The sequence below is a fragment of the Onychomys torridus genome, chromosome 4 (assembly GCF_903995425.1).
Source record: "Onychomys torridus chromosome 4, mOncTor1.1, whole genome shotgun sequence".
In the NCBI taxonomy this organism is placed as follows: domain Eukaryota; kingdom Metazoa; phylum Chordata; class Mammalia; order Rodentia; family Cricetidae; genus Onychomys; species Onychomys torridus.
The window spans coordinates 21,906,080-21,925,385 of NC_050446.1; the positions used below are offsets into that span (position 1 = coordinate 21,906,080).

Sequence of the window (19,306 nt, forward strand, 5' to 3'; positions counted from 1 at the left end):
TTAATTAGAGAGCTGTAATGCCACCCGCTCCTCTGAGTAAGTCGGTTGCGATTACAGTGCAAAAGCTCTGCCTGCAAAGTCCAAGTTCAAAACACAGCTGAGCTATTTGCAAATCTGCAAGAATTCGGTAGGGCTCTCATCTTGCATTTTCAGGATAGACACATTCATCCAGTTGCTCGGAAAGCCAAATAATGAAAACTGAGCCGGGATTTAGCAAGTCCCGCTGGGAATTACCTATGATGGAGGGCAGGGCTGCACCTCCTCAGAACATGCTCCTGCTGTAAAGATTCACAGACCTGGCATTCAGACAGGCATCTGTCGCTTGCTCTAATGCCAGTTCATAGTATACATACAAACATCTGCTTCCGTGCACAAAGGGATACAGAGCGCTTGACAGGTCTGTGTTAGCCGGCTTCGCAATGCCAGTTCTTTATGCAAAAACCCTAATGCTTCCCGGCAAGCCATTAGAAGTGATACAATCAGCCCAGGCCCCATTAAGCCATCAGTGTCCACCTGTGATAAAGATGGCCATTTGTTTTCTTAAAGCCCACTTAATGTCTGCTTAACTCAATTTGTCAGGAAATGTAGAACAATTTCCTCACAGTCTGAAATTTGGTAGTGGTTCAAGTCAAAGGCCAGGTCTCGTCCTATTCAAATGATGGAATAAACAGTCTTCACGTCGGATCTCCCCAAGGAGCCAGTGTTTACTTTTTCTAAAAAATTATGTTGTTGGAAAAGAAAAACATTTGCATCCCTTTACCATTATTTTTTTTTTCTTCTGAAGTCCTGGAATATGTCTAGCAGGGAAGTGGGTTATGGTTAGATTATCTGAGAAAATAACTTTATTTTCTTTCTAAATTCAGCCAAAAATTGATTTTAGGAGAAGAGCCCTTGCAAAATGTCACAACAATAATCACTTTGTCCTCTTTAAAATAGTCTATTGTCTAGAACATTTCTGAATTGCTTGTATTACAGTTCTTTTTTTATTGGAAATTGGTATTGTCTTTTTATATAATTTAACACAGAGAATTTTAAAACCATTTTTGAAAAGAAAAGTTCTTAGATACTTATGTTAATCAAATATGGAAGTTTCTGTTGTATCTATCCCAAATCATTTTCAATCACATGGCCATCCACGTAAAGACTCAGCATGTATTTCTACGGTTAACCAATAGGGGGCTCCCTAAAGTAGTTCAGCTATAGTCTTAGTCCTGCACATTTCTGCCCCATATGAAATTAACATCAATTTTGACCAAAATGTCATCAGATATTTATTGTCCACCCAACAACTTCTACATTCAAAGATTTGACTTTCATATCCTTGTATGTCTGCTTAGTGTATGTAGGGAGCAAGCTACTGGTAACTAAAGGTGTTCTATGCTTGGTGCTTGTGTGAACAACTAAACAATTACCTTCATAATTTGATCATTGAATACTAACTGGGCATCTATTGTGTTCAGAAAACTGAGGCAAAGTTGACATTTAAACATGCATATTAGCTGAATAACGACCTAATTTTTAACTTTACAAGTATAAAGAAGTTTAATACATGTTTTCCAAAGAACAGAAACCAAGGCTGCATGGTGGTGAATTGTGTGCTTGTGTACAAGTGAGCAGCTGCCTTCTTTTTTTTTTTTTTTTTTTTAACTTGGCAATATACCCACAGCTTTGCTTCTGTGTAGTAGTGCTGTGTGTACATGGCTTGCATGTTTCATACTCACATACAAAGGCACAGTCCAGTAGGCAATAGAATTTCCTAAAAACTGAACAATCAGGGAATGACTGGAAGTTAGAACATGAAACTAGAGGTCATGCTCACACATCACAATGTGGGGTCCTTGCTCCTTAGATTACAAACATATATTCCTCTGGGTTTCCCACTTTCTGCGCTTGCCCTGCAAGGGCCCCTCCACCCAATGTGTTCAATCAGGAGAATAAAAGTGGCCAATGCAAACACTTCCTACTTGGTTCTGGAACACAGACACAAAATAAAAGGTCAGCAGCACCAGTAATACCTAGAGGAAAATCTTAGAAGAAAGGAATGTTGTTTTTCTAAAAATGGTTTGACCTGTGTAAGTTTACTTTTCTGCAAAATCAACTAAACTAAAGATTCTCATACTGCAAACACTGGGCCTCACACTGAGCCTTAATTTTATTGTAATAAACCCATACTGTTACAAAAATTGGAAAATATTTTTAAAATATGTATTATTTATCTTAATTAATATTTGGGTATATTTCCTACCAAGCTTTGTACTTAAGTGTTTGGAGTTATATTTGGTAGCTAAGTGATTGTACAAACTCATGTTAAATTGCTTTCTTAACAAATTTTTAAAAGTAATTAATAAATATTAACATTAACTTGATGTCTACACAAAATATAGAAAACATGAAAATTTTATCCTGATTTAGAGATAATTGCTTCTGACCTGTTCACATTACACTTGTGTTTACTTCTAATATTCATAATTTTAAAGCATATGTGATATAAAAAATTCCATATAATACCTACTATTACTTTATTTTTTTAATTTTCATCATTTTAACTACCTTTCACCAAACTACTTCAAAACAATTACTAGGAATACATGATTGCTAAGAACTCTAAACTACAGAAATATAGAGACAACTGCTGCCCTCTCTACAGCTTACCAGAGAAAGAGAAAATAGATGTAGTCTCTTTCCAGCACAATGTCTCTGTAGACATTTGTTACTAAACTCCAGAATGGACAGCACTGGTCATTTTTAAAAGACTGCTGCCCATTTCCAGAGCCTTCATCTCAACTATGTAGAGGGCACTGCCAAGCATTCCCGGTACCATGAGCTAAGCCGAAGCCATAGAGCAGTAATGCAAAGAGTTCCTTGGGTTTGGGCTCCACACTAAGATGATGCGTAATTTTCCCTGTAATGTCTCTATTCTTCAGATATAGATCCTTCAGTGAAAGTTTCAAATTTACTTTCAAGAAAGATGTGCTATTATCAGTCTTGCATAGATGAGAATGTCCTTCTATTGGCTTAGCAAACAAATGACAATTTCGAAGGCGTAGCTAATTTGGAGAACACAAAATTTTCCCTATAAAGTCATCAAGTATTGCTTTCTGTTACTAGTGCTTTGTTTTGTTGGGATTGGTGGGAAAGTCTTAGGAAAGGCTATAAATTTATTTATTTAGTCCCATTTTCAGCTGAGTGTAAGAAAATGCTTTATATTCACCACTCAAAAGTTTGACCAAAATATTTCTAAATAGTATATCTACTCAATTATATTTTGTTAGAACCTATCACCTTTTATATTGACAAGGTGTTTTTTTTTTTTCTTACTCATGGGAGTTTTCTTTAATTTCACTTTTGATCATTACACTTAGATTCCTGTTAATTTTTCAAATGTTATGATTTTTCCAGAACATTTATATACACATAAATCAAAGAGAATATATCAGCTCTCTGATATCCAACATGTCTTCTTCATTGCTATTTATGTTTTCACATTCTAGGGAAACTTCTCTAATTTGTGATATAGGTCACTGACCTATTTTCTATAGTAAAAATGTGGCCTTTAATGAGATTTAATTATTTTATCCTTTGTCCTTCCTCAGCTTTTTCCAGTATCTTTTCATCTTACCATATTCCCTTTTTATATTTGTGAGAGTTTTCAATACATAACTTTCATTCATAAAATCCAATGGACGCTGAATTGTCATGTAGGCATTGTGAAACTTCCAAACTTCTCTGGGAACTCTCCTTTTCTCTGAGCTACAGTTGTTCATATGTGTTCTGAAGACTTTATGCTTATTCATCTCAAAGGGCAAAAATGGATCCAGCACCTTAAGGATGTTTCCTTTAACCTTCTGCTTCTATTCTAGTCTATGGCTTTGTCTCGATGATTGGAGTGATAGATTCACAGTCACAGTTCTTACAATTCTTACATGGCACTACCATGCCCTGCTGTGGTCTGGCACTCTAAAAGGTGAATAGCCCATCCATGTCCATCTTCCTTGTACAGTGTCATGGTCATTTCATGGAAATCACAATCTCTGAAGTATCCCATGTAAACAACAACAACAACAAAATACTATTCCATAGTTCAAAGGGAAGGCAACAGGTGAGGAGGGGACGAGAGGGGGAAAAATGATGAGAAATTTATTAACAGAGCAGTGCCTCACTCTCTGATAAGCATACTTCTGGGACTTTGAATCTAAATAAGGCAGCTGAAGAAGGTTGGGGAGGCTTCTGCCTGCATTCTGAAAGGTGGGCTCTTTGCTGAACTAGTTCAGGGGCCCAGGTGGTCCCAATACCAGCACTTCCCAGTTTGTACAGGCCTTCCAGTAAGTTGTTCTTAAGTTCTATTACTGTGCTGACTGTCAGTCTCTGTTTGACTTACTTTGAAAGACAGAGTTCGTCTCTGAGCACCTTCAGTGGCAAGTCCCAAGAGGACATTTAGGTGTTGCCAACCAAATGCCATTTCAAACCAAAAGTCATGGTTTGCATCAGTTCCTCCTAGAGGGGCATCACACTGAAAGTTCACATTTAGATCCATCCTCTGCTGTGGCTTCTTCACACTGTGTCTTTACCTAGAAATGATGACCCACCCGAGAGCACAGGGGGTACTTTAGTCATGCCTTTGACCCAAAGCTTCTAGAAGGACACTTTGGATCGCAAAGTGTGAGTCAGTCATTTAATCATAATGGCGGGTTTCAGACTATTATTTTTCCAGTTGGGAGATTTTTTTTTTCACTCCTCTAAAACACACCTTAGTTCTATATAAAAAGAAAGTGGGATTTACATCATAGAAAAAAAAGTTCCTCTTGGCTTGGATCCCTGGAAAAGAGGTGTGTGAATGGCCTCAAGTTATACATTGCAGAGGAAATACCATCCAGATGCTTCAGTGAGCCTTTTCTTGGCAGACAAGTAAGAACCATACTGAAAGAGTCTAAAATTTTAACAAAAGAATTCTGAAGACCCACACCGTTGGAATGGGCACTAATTAAAAGTAACAGTCGCCTCTACCCTGATCGAGAAGTAGCCATGTATAATCAGAGTTCACCATGCAGTTAACACTTTAAGTTCATGAGCAAATTGGATTTCAGCAAGAATTTTTGGAGGTGGGATAGCGAATGGACCGTGCTCATCCAAGTTCCCTGCCCCTCCTCTCTGAGGGGGAGGAACACACAGGGTGGCACGCAGCTCTAATGAACTGGACAGGTTTTGTTGTCGGTGAGGTGTTTGTCATTACATATTGCACATAATGTATGGCCCTGTTAGAAGGGAAAAATTGGAGTCAAAGTGGCTGGAAAGTTAGGTCTGCTCCGCAGCTCTGCGAGATTGTTGACATCTGCCGAGGTTGGAGCGCTCAGTAAGCGGGAAATGGGGTGTCACTCTGAGTGGTAGTTTACCATTATCCTGGCATCCTAATGAAGTGTCTGCAGTGCACAGAGCTTCTGGATGGCATCTTAACGCACGGCTAAGCAAAAGCACTTCTCTCCTGTCACTGTCATCCATCTGCCTGCACCCTACTGTAGCCAATGGGATGGAACCATGTTACAATGTGCTATAAGCCATTTAGAGTTGCACATTGCATAATCAGTCCCATCAAATATGTTAAAAATGGCTATTATTGGTTATTTCCCTCAAACTCTGGCACCTGGAGTTTGATACATTAAAGTTAAACTTTCTCGAGTGCTATTTTTGCTATTAATTCCATTTCCCCACTATCTAATAGAGAGGGTTGCATCACCCTTTTGAGTCTTGGTAATGGATTGAAAGAGTTTTATGAATCCTCATTAAAAAACTTCCTTGTACATCACACTTGGTGAATTCAATTTACAATATAAGGGAACGGCCATCTTTGAGATATCCATTTTTAAGGCAAGGACAATTCCATTTGCCACTGGCTTGTTTTCATCTTAGAGCACATTACTTAGTTTGCAGTGAGTTGGGGGGGTTTTAAGAGAATTCTTTAAAGACACGGCACATTTCACCAAAATCATTTGCATCTGAAGCTACGATTGCCAACACCAGCTGACTTAGTTTGGTACTTTACATTACCTAGGATAAAATTCAAGTGCAGTGAAGAGGAAGATGGCTGTACTAGGTACCTCAAAAGTACTCTCTCTCTCTCTCTCTCTCTCTCTCTCTCTCTCTCTCTCTCTGTGTGTGTGTGTGTGTGTGTGTGTGTGTGTGTGTGTGTGTGTGTGTGTGTGTGTGTGTGTTCCTCCAAAACTTCTGTAGAGATAGGCTTTGCAAGCCGGGCTGCAAATCAGCTGGGCTCTTGTAAGAACTGACGTGGTAAGATGGCCACGAAGTTGAGGAGACACTTTCTGTTATAGACAGGGGCAGCCACAACCAGAATCTGTTAAAACAGGGGCAGTGAGTGGCCAGGGAAGGGTAGGGTTGTATAAACAAAAGGGCAGAGCATAATTCGGTTGCATCAGGAATTTTTTCACAGACATTAAAACTATGGTAAACATAACAGCGGGAAGCGTGCACTGCCGCACAGTGGGAAGCTCGGTCTGCGGAGCGGTGCCTGGCTCAGCCACTGCTAGGAGTCTCCGACTTTCATTAGCACTCAACAATTCACCCAGCTCCCCAGAAAGGGGGGAGATTCCAAGCAGCAAAGCTCCTCACTAATTATTGTAAATGCTCCCAGGATGCGGGGGTGGGAGGGCGGGGATGGGGGGCTCCGACGGCAAGATGGTGGTAAATTCAAACAAAAGCACCATCCTGAAATATAAAAGAAGGAAGGGGAATGTTGGTTCTTTGCTTGTTTGTTGGGAATAAACACAGTCTTTCATTAGGTTGCAAGGCAATAAATCGCGTATCAGTCCACCATTTTACGATGAAATTTTAGAAGATTGAACCAAAATGTGGGCAGCTGCTTGAGAGCAACTGAAGCACAGGTTGGCTTCACAAATGACTGCTTCTCCTGGACCTCAAATTCAGCAGGGATATCTCTCAGCTAGTCTCTGAAACAGAAACAGATCACTTTGGAGGACATCTGCAATAATATCTATTTGATTCCGGGACCAGGGAGGGACCAGTGTGACAATGCACAAAAGGTGACGCAGGTTCCTACAAAACGATGCCCTTCAGCTAAGTTGCTATTGTTGCAGCCTTTAAAAATGAAGATTGGGCTTCTTCAAAGGGAGAAGGCTCTACTTTTGATGATTATAAGCATTTAGAATAATAAATAATAATAATAAAAGTGACAGGCTTTTTTTAAATTGAGATGACATGTGTTTCTTTTTGCTCAATCCGGACCCAGAATCTGGGTAGTTCATTTGTACCCACCAGCTGCTGTCAGCAATACAGCACACCAGCTTTCCTTCATATGTGAATATTTCTCCAGAACTCATCTGCAAAAAGAGCCATAGCAATATTAAACACCACTTCCAAACCACTTTTAAACACACAAAGAAATGGGAAAGCACATCAGAACTAGACCATTGAGAAAATCCTCCTTTCAAATTTACTGCTCGCTTCACATGCTAGTATAAAATACCCCACCAAGTCCCGTTTGCGATCTATTTGAAACAATCATGATTTGCTTAAATTGTCACATTCTTCTTGCACATTCCTTCCTAAATGTAAAATGGCAAAGAAGTCTCCTCCCTCTTCATTATAAAAGTGCAGAATTTCTGGCTTGTTTATTCCTAATGGAACACTTGAGAAGGAGGAAAATATATAAATATCTCTTTCAGAAGATTAGTTGCCTCAATCTTTTTAAAAGAGAGGGTTTGTTTGTTTCTCCCCATGGTAAACAACTTGGGCTGTGCATTGAAGTTTTCCATTGTTCGATTAATGCACATTACTTTACTGATTTAGTCCTGTGGTTCTGAAGCATCAGACCTTTTATATCCAATTTCCTCCACATTCTGTGTCCATGCATTTCATTAGGATGTTGGTAGTTTGAGACAAAATCTAAACATCGTTCTGGACAAAGTGTTTAGAAGAATCTTCAACTGCATTCTAATCTACAAAGCCAGAGTCGTTCAAAGTCCCAATCAAACAAAATAAAGCTATTCTACTCCCCGTGAGAACCCACTTTCAAACTTTGAGGGGAAAGAAATGTCATAAATACTTACTTTAAACCAAACATATGAAATTTTGTCTGACCTACTGATCAGTGTTCTATTGATAAGGTCCAAAACAGAGGATGGTCTGTCTAGCAAGTCCAAGAGAAGGATCATTTAAAATAAGCAGTTTACCACCTATCATTTTACTACACACCTAAAGTATAGTACTCCTTTTACAGAATGTTCCAGAAATTCTTCTAATTATAAATTGTATCTATGTGTATCGTTACCATACAAATGCTGCCATTACAATCTGTTTAAGATTGTAATAAGAAAGGAGGGGTCATGTTCTGAGAAACTATAAGGAGGGAGAGGAGAAAAGAAAAGCAAGCTGTGGCAAAAAACCCAGGCTCAGCAGCTTTCTGGGAGAAATGGTAGGATGTGACTATGTGATTTATAATGAGAAAAGGTATCTACAACATACAATTTTCTACCTAGCTGCAAATAATAATTCATAGTGATGTCCCTTCCAGATAAAAGACCTTTGCTATGTAGGACCCATGTGGTAAAATGATCATGATAAATGTCAGACCAGTGCAGGTAACGGCTTTACAAACCATTAAGATTAGCTGGCTCTTTTTCCCGATGATAACAGTAACCATGCTGTGACTGTATGTGGTAATAATATCTCAGTCCTGATAAATGCCGGGGCCAGGCAGAGGTGTTTATCATTCCTAGCTCAGAAATGCTGAGTAAAGTTGCCACATGTTGCCTGTTTTTCCTTTCACAATTGTCCAATTTGGAGGGGAGGAGGAAACTGAATCATGAAATGATTTTATGATCCATTTCTTAAAGGATCTTGCTATTTGTTTAATTCAAAACTTCCCTGCTCTCGGCGCTGTTGTGTGTCAAATAAACACCCAAGGTCACTACAGGACCAGGCATTCCCTCGTCTTCAGTGGTCTTCGTTAGCATAAGTGTTCCAGAGAACACTGAATACGCCTTTCCTAAAAATCATCCTGAAACTCCAACCAGAGAAGAGTTTCTTATGTTTTCTTCCTCAGATAGATCCTATGGTTTTCATGTGAGATTTTTAAATCCCTGTAAGTTTAATCTGTCTACCAATGGAAGAACCAGAATATAAGAAACTTGTATGAAAATCTCAAACCTTGAAGAGTGCAATTTCTACTCTCCTGAAAATGTACAAAAAGAATAATTAATACAAACAGCCTCTTCAGTATTTGGAATATATAACTGGTTTATATTGAGAAAGATTTCAAACAACTCACAATGCTGACTTAAAAAAAAAAAAAACCCTCATAAAACCAGACATACATAAACATAATTTAAAGAAAAATTCCATAGAACTGAATTTCAAAGAAATAAACAAGTGAGATTTTTTTTCCTCTCTCTCAGCACAGCTTATCACCTAAGAATGAATTCATGTCATTTGTAAGTTACAGAAATGTGCTTGGCCACCATGATACTCCCAAAAAAACTACTTTGAAAACAAAAACTCTCAATAGGAGAGTAGAATTGTGCTCTGCCTGTAAAAACTGCCGATGGAGTGTTGGATACCACTTCACTCTTCAGTTCAGATAAACAGAAGCATCGTTGCAAAAACAAGGAGAGCAAGTTTGGATTAAGATTCAGCTTACTCAGTAAAGTGCAAGGACATGAGTTCAATGCTCAGCACACAAGATGAAAAGCCAAGCCCAAGCGTGGTGGTGCACATTTCAAACACCAGTGCTGCGGAGGTGGCAAGAGAAAGATGCATACGTGGGAGTTCACTAGCCACTCAGGCTGGTCTGAGTGGCAAGCTCCAGAAAGACCCTGTCTCAAAAAAGCAAACAGGATCCTAAGAATGATAGCAGATATTTGTCCCTCTGGCCTTCACACACACACACACACACACACACACACACACACACACACACAGGAGTGAGTTTTAGGTTGCTGAATTTTAGAAAATATAATCATCCTAAAATAATTGGTTACCCCCCAAGTAATAATTCTCTTTAAAAATTAGAGTCTTCAACATCAGTGTTCCCCAAACTTCCTTCCCATGTAAGGTCAGTACACTGGGAGTCTCTGAATAGCAAATACAGTTACTGAAAAGAGGAAAAGACAGTATTTTTACTTTCTCTTCAGAGACTCCCAGTGTACTGACCTTACATGGGAAGGAAGTTTGGGGAACACTGACAATGAAGACTTTAATTCCTTGCCCTGGAGGAGATGGGAATAGGGGGTGGGGTGGGGAGAGGGGGCGGGCAAGAGGAAGGAGGACAGGAGAATCCATGGCTGATATGTAAAATTAAATTAAATTATAAAATAAAAAAGTTTTAAAAAGGATATACAAAGTAGTTAATGATAATCTTGAAGACCTTCCAAAGTGAGTTAAATAGAATTTAATCTCATTTATTTGTGAAATTCTTTATTATTTGAATTTTTTTTTTTTTTTTGGCTAGATAAACTGGCATCTCAGAAGCTTGTTTACTTACACAATTGTCTTGGATAATCCCTTGAGTAAGAAGAAAGATAGGAAGTTCATGACACCTGTATTGTAACATGCCTTATATTTAAACATCTGTTAGGACATATTTTGTGTTTTGTTGGTTCTCTGGATCAAAGATTGACAAAAATGCAGACCAGATTTGTTTTACACGTGGGCTGCACCCTTGCCCTGCTAAGTCTTGGTTTCTTCATTTGTATGTATGCATATATGTTTAGCCCACTATAAATTATTTAAAAGATAAATTTACTTAACAATTTCTGACTCTTGACTGCTGAGAGGAATAAAGGGGTAGATAGATTGGTCTTAAGATGTTCATTAGCAAAGCTTCCAATAACAAGATTCACTTTTGTGATATCTGTCTTCCTTGAAGCCTTCCAGAAACCAAGAAATGCTGTATTTTATATTTAAGTAAAAGGAAAGTGTGTTTTCAATGTTTGCAGCTACTTGACCAGTTTGGCGTGAGATAATACTAAATGACTACTTCCTCCTGCATCAGGACCAAAAATGGCCTTTAGGATGGTACTGAAGCAGCCAGTGGACAGCTTCCCCACTTAAGGAATCCAAGGGCTTATGCAATGCCCTGGCTAGAGTATTCTTGATCTTAGTATTGGCTGATGATGAAAAGTTGTTGCCATTGTTTAGATTCTTCTATAAAAACTAGCTTATTTTAAAAATGGGTAAAACACTGACATTTCTCAGGTGAAAGTGCAACTACAAGGAAGTCTGTGTGATCTGTGGAAATCAGGTGACCAGATCTAGTTATCAGGATCTCTCCACTAAAGAAGGAAATAGTCCTACTTAGGACACGTGGACTCAGTTCCAGATCAACTGTTTACCACAGCTTATCTGTACTTCAAACTAAACTTGCCAGGTGTCTGCAGACATCAAGAATGCTCCTTCCTTTTAATTAACTATAAGACCTTGCTTCTCTGGGTTCTAGAGGTTTCTGTAAGGAGCACAGAATCTCACAAAAGTAAAAGTTGTCAACCACAGATCAATTTCAAGGTCATGATAATGTCTTGGTGCTTTATTGCAATGGTGCCTCTGCTTCCATACATTCCATTCTACTTAGGAATTTTAACCAAATAAACTTTGATAGCTGGCATGTTATGTAATTACAGATCTATCATATTCTGTGACTTGTTTATGTTTTTAATAAAGTACTAAAGGATAATGTATAGGGAAAAATTAAAATAAATAAACAGTAAAAATTGATGCCTGGTATGATTTTAGACATGATTTTGGTAAGCATTTCTGTGTCAGAGCTGGTAACAGTCTAAGAAAGCTTGTCCAAGTAAAGATTACTCAATGAGCACTTAACATGCATGAATGTGAGTTAAAACACTTGATTCCATAGAAACCCTGCAACCTATATACATTTTGTTATATTCTGAAGACTATGAACCTTCCAGAGTGTAAGCAATTTGACCATCACCATAAAGCAGAAGAGAAATTCTAAGCCACTTTCGTCAGTCTCTTCAATGATAAACCACTTCTCTTATCTACAACATGAGTTTGAAGTATGTGAGCTATAAACTTTCTTTCCCCTTAAGTGTTTCTTCCTAAAGTGAATGTATGTTACTTTAAAATATTGAACAAGCAATTGTTATAACTTGGGTAATTTCTCATCCTCAACTAAAACTTTGTCATTGAAAACATATTGTAAAGGATTTGTCGAACCAGTAGTATAGTCTGAAACAGAGGGATGTCACCTGATGATACTCATCACTGTAAACAAAGACAGCCTCTCACCACATTCTGAAATGACCACAGAACAAAAAGCATAACTCAACAGAAACTAGAGTATCATCATTCTCTAAACACACCCTGGCATATAATGGGTACCGTGATTTCATACAAGACATATTCATGTTTCGGGGTTCACTGCAGAACAGCTGTGTGCTCTTTAACACGCAGGGATATAGCTATCTTTAAGAATTATAGACAGTCTGATAAATAAGATTTCTGTGAATTATGTACTGGTAGAATCAAGACTTTTCTTTCCCTGGACCTATCTATATAATGCAATAGAATGTGGTTAGAGTTTTCCTGACTGGCCCAGTCAGGACAAATCTTTCTTACCCACCAGGCCCATAGTCGCTCAGACCCAACCAAGAAAGCACACAGAGACTTACATTGTTTAGAAACTGTATGGCTGTGGCAGGCTGCTTGTTATCTACTTCTATCTTAAATTAACCCATTTTTGTTAATCTATACTTTGCCACATGGCTTGTGGCTTACCAGTGTCTTTACACGTTGCTTTCCTTGGCGGCGGCTGGCGGTGTCTCCCCCCAGCCTTCTACTTCCCAGCATTATCTTCTCTGCTGTCCCACCTATACTTCCTGCCTGGCCACTGGCCAATCAGAATTTTATTTACACAGAGTGATATCCACAGCAATAGAATCTATTTCAAAATATGATTTAATGTTCATCTATAAATAAGAAAAGTAAGACCATGTATTCATGGCCAGAAAGTGACTAAAGGTCATCTGTTCCAAGGTTCTTTACTGTGCATCATCATATAATTTTATCTTATCTCTTTTCTATAAAGCAGTTGTTTGCAAATGTGTTTTAGTAGTGACATTTCATACATACAAATGCAAATGTAACTTTCATAAAGTTTATTTTTTAAATATGTACCCTAAGAACCATTAAGGTGAACACAAAGCCACATTCTTATCATAACATTAAAGTCCATTTTCACATCATGAAAGATGTTACTTCACCAAGAAGCATAGAAGTGTATTTGAAGAAGCTGATTTACAGCTCTAGTTTGTTAGAGTTTAAGGTGATGGGGACTAGCAGGTTAGGAGTTGAGAAAATTATTTAGAATTACTGTTGGGTGCTGAAAATGAATGCAGAAGTGTCTTGTGTGCCATTGAAGGTTCTCAGTTTAGAGACTGGAAGCACTAGTTGGAGGTGAGGGACTAAATAAAGACGATTGAAAACAGAGTGGATCTAAAATTCAGTGGCACTAGAATAAAAGTAGAATTAAGTACAGACAGAGGAGAAAAATACAGCTTATTTCCAAAAAGAGTTTGTGATTCTTGGTATACACTTCCGTTAAGAAGTCTTCAACTTTCCACATCAAAAATGTTCCTTTACTTTCTCCATTCTTAATGTTAAAACTGAAAAGTCAGACACCATAGTCTCAGATTTTGAGTACCTCACACTTAAGAGAAACTACATGCTAAGAGAGGAAGAGCAGAAAATCCTGTTATTTGTGAGCTCACAGAATCAACTGAAGAGTGTTGACATGATCTTGGTAAGCTGTGAGAGTCATAGCTAGGAACTACTCCTGGCTATGGACGGTGATCCCAGACCGTCACATGACACACCATCAACCAGACTGGAAAGATGTCCTTTTAATTTTAATGTGTCCTTCGTGTTTTTAGATACTTCTCCATTCGGACATGTTTATGTTATTTACATGCCATGAAAGGGTTATGTGGTATTGATTTAAATGGGAAAATATTGCTTTCTTATAACTCTTCAAAAAGATTTTGTTCCGACTATGTTGTCAGAAAAATAGTTGTTCCTCATTCATATTTCAGTCTCCTTTAGCCCATTGTGTTTGTTTCCCTCAGCATAACTTAGCCATAAATATCTACATAACTATCTGTCTGATTCACGTGTGTGTGTGTGTGTGTGTGTGTGTGTGTGTGTAAGAAGAAACCTTATAAAATACTCAATATAAAATTTTTCTTATAGACAAAAACCACCATATAGCTTATAAACTTTTCCTATATATAACCACTCTCCAATCAGATCAATTTCTTAGGCTATCATAAAAGTATTTAGCCTGTTACCTAATGCCCACCTAGGAGAGCAGCTGTATGTTCACCAACTAACAACAATTCAGCTCAAGAATCAGTAACTAGGAGTGGAGACATGACCTAGAGGCTAATAGTACTGCATAGGATCTGAGTTCACTTCCCAGCACCCCTACTGGGCATCTCAACAGCCTGTAACTCCTGCTCCAGGGACCTGATGCCCTCTGCTGGACTCTATAAGTACCAGCATTCACATGTATATCACAAACAAACACATACACACACACACACACACACACACACACACACACACACACACTTAAAAATATTAACTACATTTTAATGGTTATTGTGAGGAGATAATTGCTATGTACTATATGTGGATGAAATGAACCCAGAATGAACCTCAAAAATGTTTTGGTTGGAAAATGAGAATTTATAGGGTCCTTTGTTTCACTAGTGTTTGTGCAACAACATACGTTAAATACTATAGCTTATTCCCTAAAACTCCTCTTTTAAACACTAGCCAGGGAGAATAATAATGTGTACATGGCCACATAGCTAATGTCCTAGTTAGGGTTACTATTCCTGTGATGAAATACCATTACCAAAGCTAGCTGGGGATGAAAGGGTTTCCTTGGCTTTCTTCTTCCACATTACAGTTTATCATCAAAGAAAGTTAGAGCAGTAACTCAAATAGGGCAAGAACCTGAAGGCAGAAGCTGCTGCAAAGGCCATGGAGGGAAGCTGCTTTCAGGCTCGCTCCTCATGACCTGGTCAGCCTGCATTTTTATAGAACCCAGGACTGGCACCACCCACAATGGGCTGGGCCCTCCTGCATCAATCACTAACTACGAAATGTCCTCCAGGCTTGCCGACAGCCCAGTCTTATGGAGGCATTTTCTCAATTGAGGCTCCCTCCTCTCTGATGACCTTAGCTTGAGTCAAGTTGATGTAAAACTAGCCAACACAGCTACTAAGAGACTATTACAGAATTTAAAGTAAAACCTGTCCATCCTAACCCTTGTTCATGTCTTTCATTCACTAATTCATTTCTTGTTCATTTAATCCATTATCTACCAGTGCAGAAGCCACTTTGCTTCAGAGGAAAATGCAGTTTGATGGGGGAATTGAAAGACATTTGTGCAATGGAAATGTCTTAAGTGTTGCACCAGTTACTATACAAGGTTAACTACAAGACATACAGCATGCCTGGCTAGTTTTGTCTGGGTAACTAGACCAACTTCCCCACCATTTTTCTTGACTTCATCATGTGGGGTTGCATATTCACTAGGGGCTCTGTGAAGTACCCATTTCCTACAATCATTAGGTGACAGAGGGGCTACTCTAGAAAGAGGTATGGCAACTACTTTTCTTTTCTCTTTCTTTTTTCTCTTCATTTCCTTTATGTGTAGTGGTCCAAGCTGTATACTCTCAGAACTCTTCTAAGAGTAATTGCAATTCTGAAAGCTTTGACTGTGGGCAGCATTATTTATAGACCTTTGTAGTTCTAAAGGGGAAGAGTAGAGCTTCCAAGAAGGGTACTCCTAGGAAGACTGCCTTCACTCCACTTTAGCCAAATATTATCTTCAGCAAGATATTCTCTCCTAATGCATTATAAAATGTTTCTTTTGCAACATCACAGAAGAAAACTGGCAGCTTCTAAACTGACTCTTCCTTAGCCTACTACATAAAATCCATGTATCTATTAACAAGAGATTGTGTATTAGGTTTTTGGAAAGACATCTTTCTAGGAATTATTTGCTTTGGGATCAGTGACCCATTTACAAAGACTTTAGTACACAAGAGACCATTTTCACATGTCAAAGAAACCCAGGTCTTGATGCTCCACAGTGCCATTCATTCTAACATGTGATCCACATTTACAGCCTCAGACTCTTCTCACAGTACAGTCTTCATCTGCATTCTAAGAAATTCTAAGTAGAAAGGGGAAAGGTTAAGAAGCCCTGAAATGAAATCAACACGTAACATTTTCAGAGCTCCTACACAACTTTGGCAATCATTGGCCAGACTTGGTCACACAGCCACCCCAGCTACAGAGGAGGCTGGAAAAGGGACCCGTTGACCAGACAGACATGTTACCTTCATGTTCACCATGCTATTGTCATGCCAAGAAAGATAAAAATGGACATAGTGTGGGTGTCTATTTTATGTACTACTTTCCCATACATCATGAGTCTAGCAAAGAGTTCTTTGGAATTCCGAGGATCACTGTGTTGGAAGTGAAAGAGAACTTACTGGCAGAGGTGACATCTGGTTCGGTATAAAGGAAGTGCTGAAGGGGAGTAGATATCTATACATCTACAGTAGAAGGCCCTGACTAAAACAACACTTGTACAAAGGAGCTAGATTCATTTCCCTGAACCACCTCTCTCCAACAGGAACAGTATGAAGGAAGCAATCAATGAGGCATGCATCTTTAAACAACTACCTATTTTAATCATGTAAGTTACCTGGTTTTATACCTGCTGACTTTTGAGAGATTTTTTAATGCTCATACTTTATTAGCAAAAACAAAATGTATGAGGGCAGAAAGGCATAGACATTAATAAAAATATGGTCTCTGCTCCTTCAAAAGCATTTTCCACAAAATCAAAACTACCGTGAAATATTTACAATAATTGAAGCATTTTTATAATTAAATCACACTGTGTGTCCTTATGCCGACATATGGCTTCAAAGAACATGAACTTGCTATCTTACAGTTTTGAAGGTTAGAAATCTACTGTCAGCCTCACCAGATACAACTCTAGATCTTGTCATGCCTGTTTCCTCCACAGGTTATGTGTCTTTGCCTTTTCCAGCCTTGGGCAGCTTCTGAATCAGATAGCCTATCTCTGTGCTCACTGTCATATCACTTTCTCTCTATCATACCCTTGACTGTCTATGATATGAACCTGAGAGATCACAGGGCCCACCAGCAATCCAGAAAGGTCTCCTTCTGTCAGTTTCTAACCTGATCACACCTTCAAAGACTCCAGTGCCAAAGACTAGAGGGCATGGATGTCTTGGAAGGTATTATTCACCACCTGCCTTGCAACAAAAAAAAAAAAATTAAATAGCAATTCAACGTCTAATCTCAACAGAAAAATTGCATCAAAGTCACCCTGTTTTGATGTGACTATAGTCAAATCAAAGAAGTCAAATCAAGAAGCTCCCTACAAGCAAGTTGGGAAGCTAATAATCAGTACTGTTAGTTGCTAGGTCATAGTCCAAAAATCTCTTCAGAAACCCTCTCATATGCCTATGGAATCTCTGTCTTTTTTAATCTTTCTTTTTAATTTTGTTTCAGAAAAACAAGACAGCAATGCAAGGATTGAAACTATAAAGTCTCTGGTAAAAAAACTCCCTCCACCAAATCATGACACCATGAAAGTACTCTTTGGACATCTGACTAAGTAAGTTATACAAGATTTTAACTATGCTGTACTATAGTTGTTACTGACATAAAGAATATTTAACTTTATATCTCTAAGGCAAAGGTATCCCCAGTGTGTCCATCAGAGAGCTCTACTTCTAACTGACCTCAGTCTTCCTGCAGAGCCTGAAAACATACTCAAGATGGGAAGAATAACCTAAAATGGAAACTTCTGAAGGCTTTTATTTTGCCTGTATTTTTTTTTAACACGAAAATGTTTGCTGACTGACTGTTAGAAACATCGCCAGGGCCCATGATAGACCATGTTGACTTTTGCTATCTAATATCATGGGATAATCATGAAATGATTCAGACATTAAACTACAGCTCCACCAGGTACCAAATCCAATGACCAAACTTACATGGCTTACATACTCTACATTCCACTTTCATCAGGTGCTATTCATGTAGTCAGTTAGAAAAGAGTACTCCAGGGCAAAAGGGGGCAGATACAAAACTCCAGAGGCCCAAATGATCTTGATACCCATGGAAAGCAGAAGGCGTATGGGAAAGGCTAGCATCGAGTAAGGAACATGGGCTCAGGAACAGAAGGAGTCTCACATTTCCATGCTGAATACAAGGAGTATCCATTGAAGAGCTCAGCTGAGGGAGTGTAAGATTCTTCTGACTGCTGAACAGACTACAAATATGAAATCAGGAATGCCATTAGCTGGGATCTCTGGTAGCCTAGGCAGGAGATAGAGGCGACTTGAAGAAGTTTTCAGAGCAGTGCATCTTAACCTGGGGGTCACAACCCTTTATGGGTCAAAGACCTTTTCACAGGGGTCACCTAAGGCCATCAGAAAACACAGGTATTTCCATTATGATTCAGAACAGTAGCAAAATTACAGATATTATGTAGCAACAAAAATAATTTTATGATGGGGGTCACCACAACATGAGGTATAAAAGGATGCAGCACTAGAAAGACTGAGAACCACTTCTTTAGAGAGAAATGAGTCAAAAAACTCACAAGTGGGTCAGGTTGGGTGTGCTGTTGTTTGTGGTGTAGCATAGAAAGGAAGGAGGAACCATAGGTGCCACTTTGGGTTTCTGCTTAGGAAAGTTGAGAAATGATAGTGCCACATGCACAGATGCGCACACCTGGTGGAGGAATGGTAAGAGCAGGTTTGAAAGCTCTCTGTTGGCCATGCTGCATCTGAAATAACAGTTATTGCCTTCTGTTGACATTCACTAAGGCACGGTATGGTACACGTGGTGAAGGCTGAGCTCTTCTTCTGCATGCAGAGTGTCAGTGTACTGCTCACAGAACAGTGAACTGCCGTTGCGCTTTGTGAGATTAAAGTTGCTTAATCACCTGAGTCACTAGTTAGGATGAATAATGCCTGAAAACTCTTCAACTAATTCATTCAATTATTTTTTTATTATGAATGTAATACATGCAACTGCACACAAAATATGTAAGCAGCAGCAATGAATATACATTAAAAAGTGATTCTTAGCTTTCTGAGCAGAAGTAACTAACATTCTTTTATGTATCCTCCCAGACCTGTTTCTAAGCACATGTAAGCATGTGTGTGTGTGTGTATGTGTGTATGTGTGTGTGTGT

General features: G+C 38.7%; 1 protein-coding gene across 2 annotated transcripts in view; it reads left to right on the forward strand.

The window, feature by feature from the left end:
* The window catches only part of Arhgap15 (Rho GTPase activating protein 15), a 606,350-nt gene that overhangs the window by 513,920 nt on the left and 73,124 nt on the right, over positions 1–19,306 (forward strand). For both annotated transcript variants that reach the window (XM_036185140.1, XM_036185141.1), the window contains exon 13: positions 17,611–17,716. In XM_036185140.1, coding sequence (XP_036041033.1) covers positions 17,611–17,716 — 106 coding nt within the window. The remainder of the gene's footprint in view (positions 1–17,610; positions 17,717–19,306) is intronic.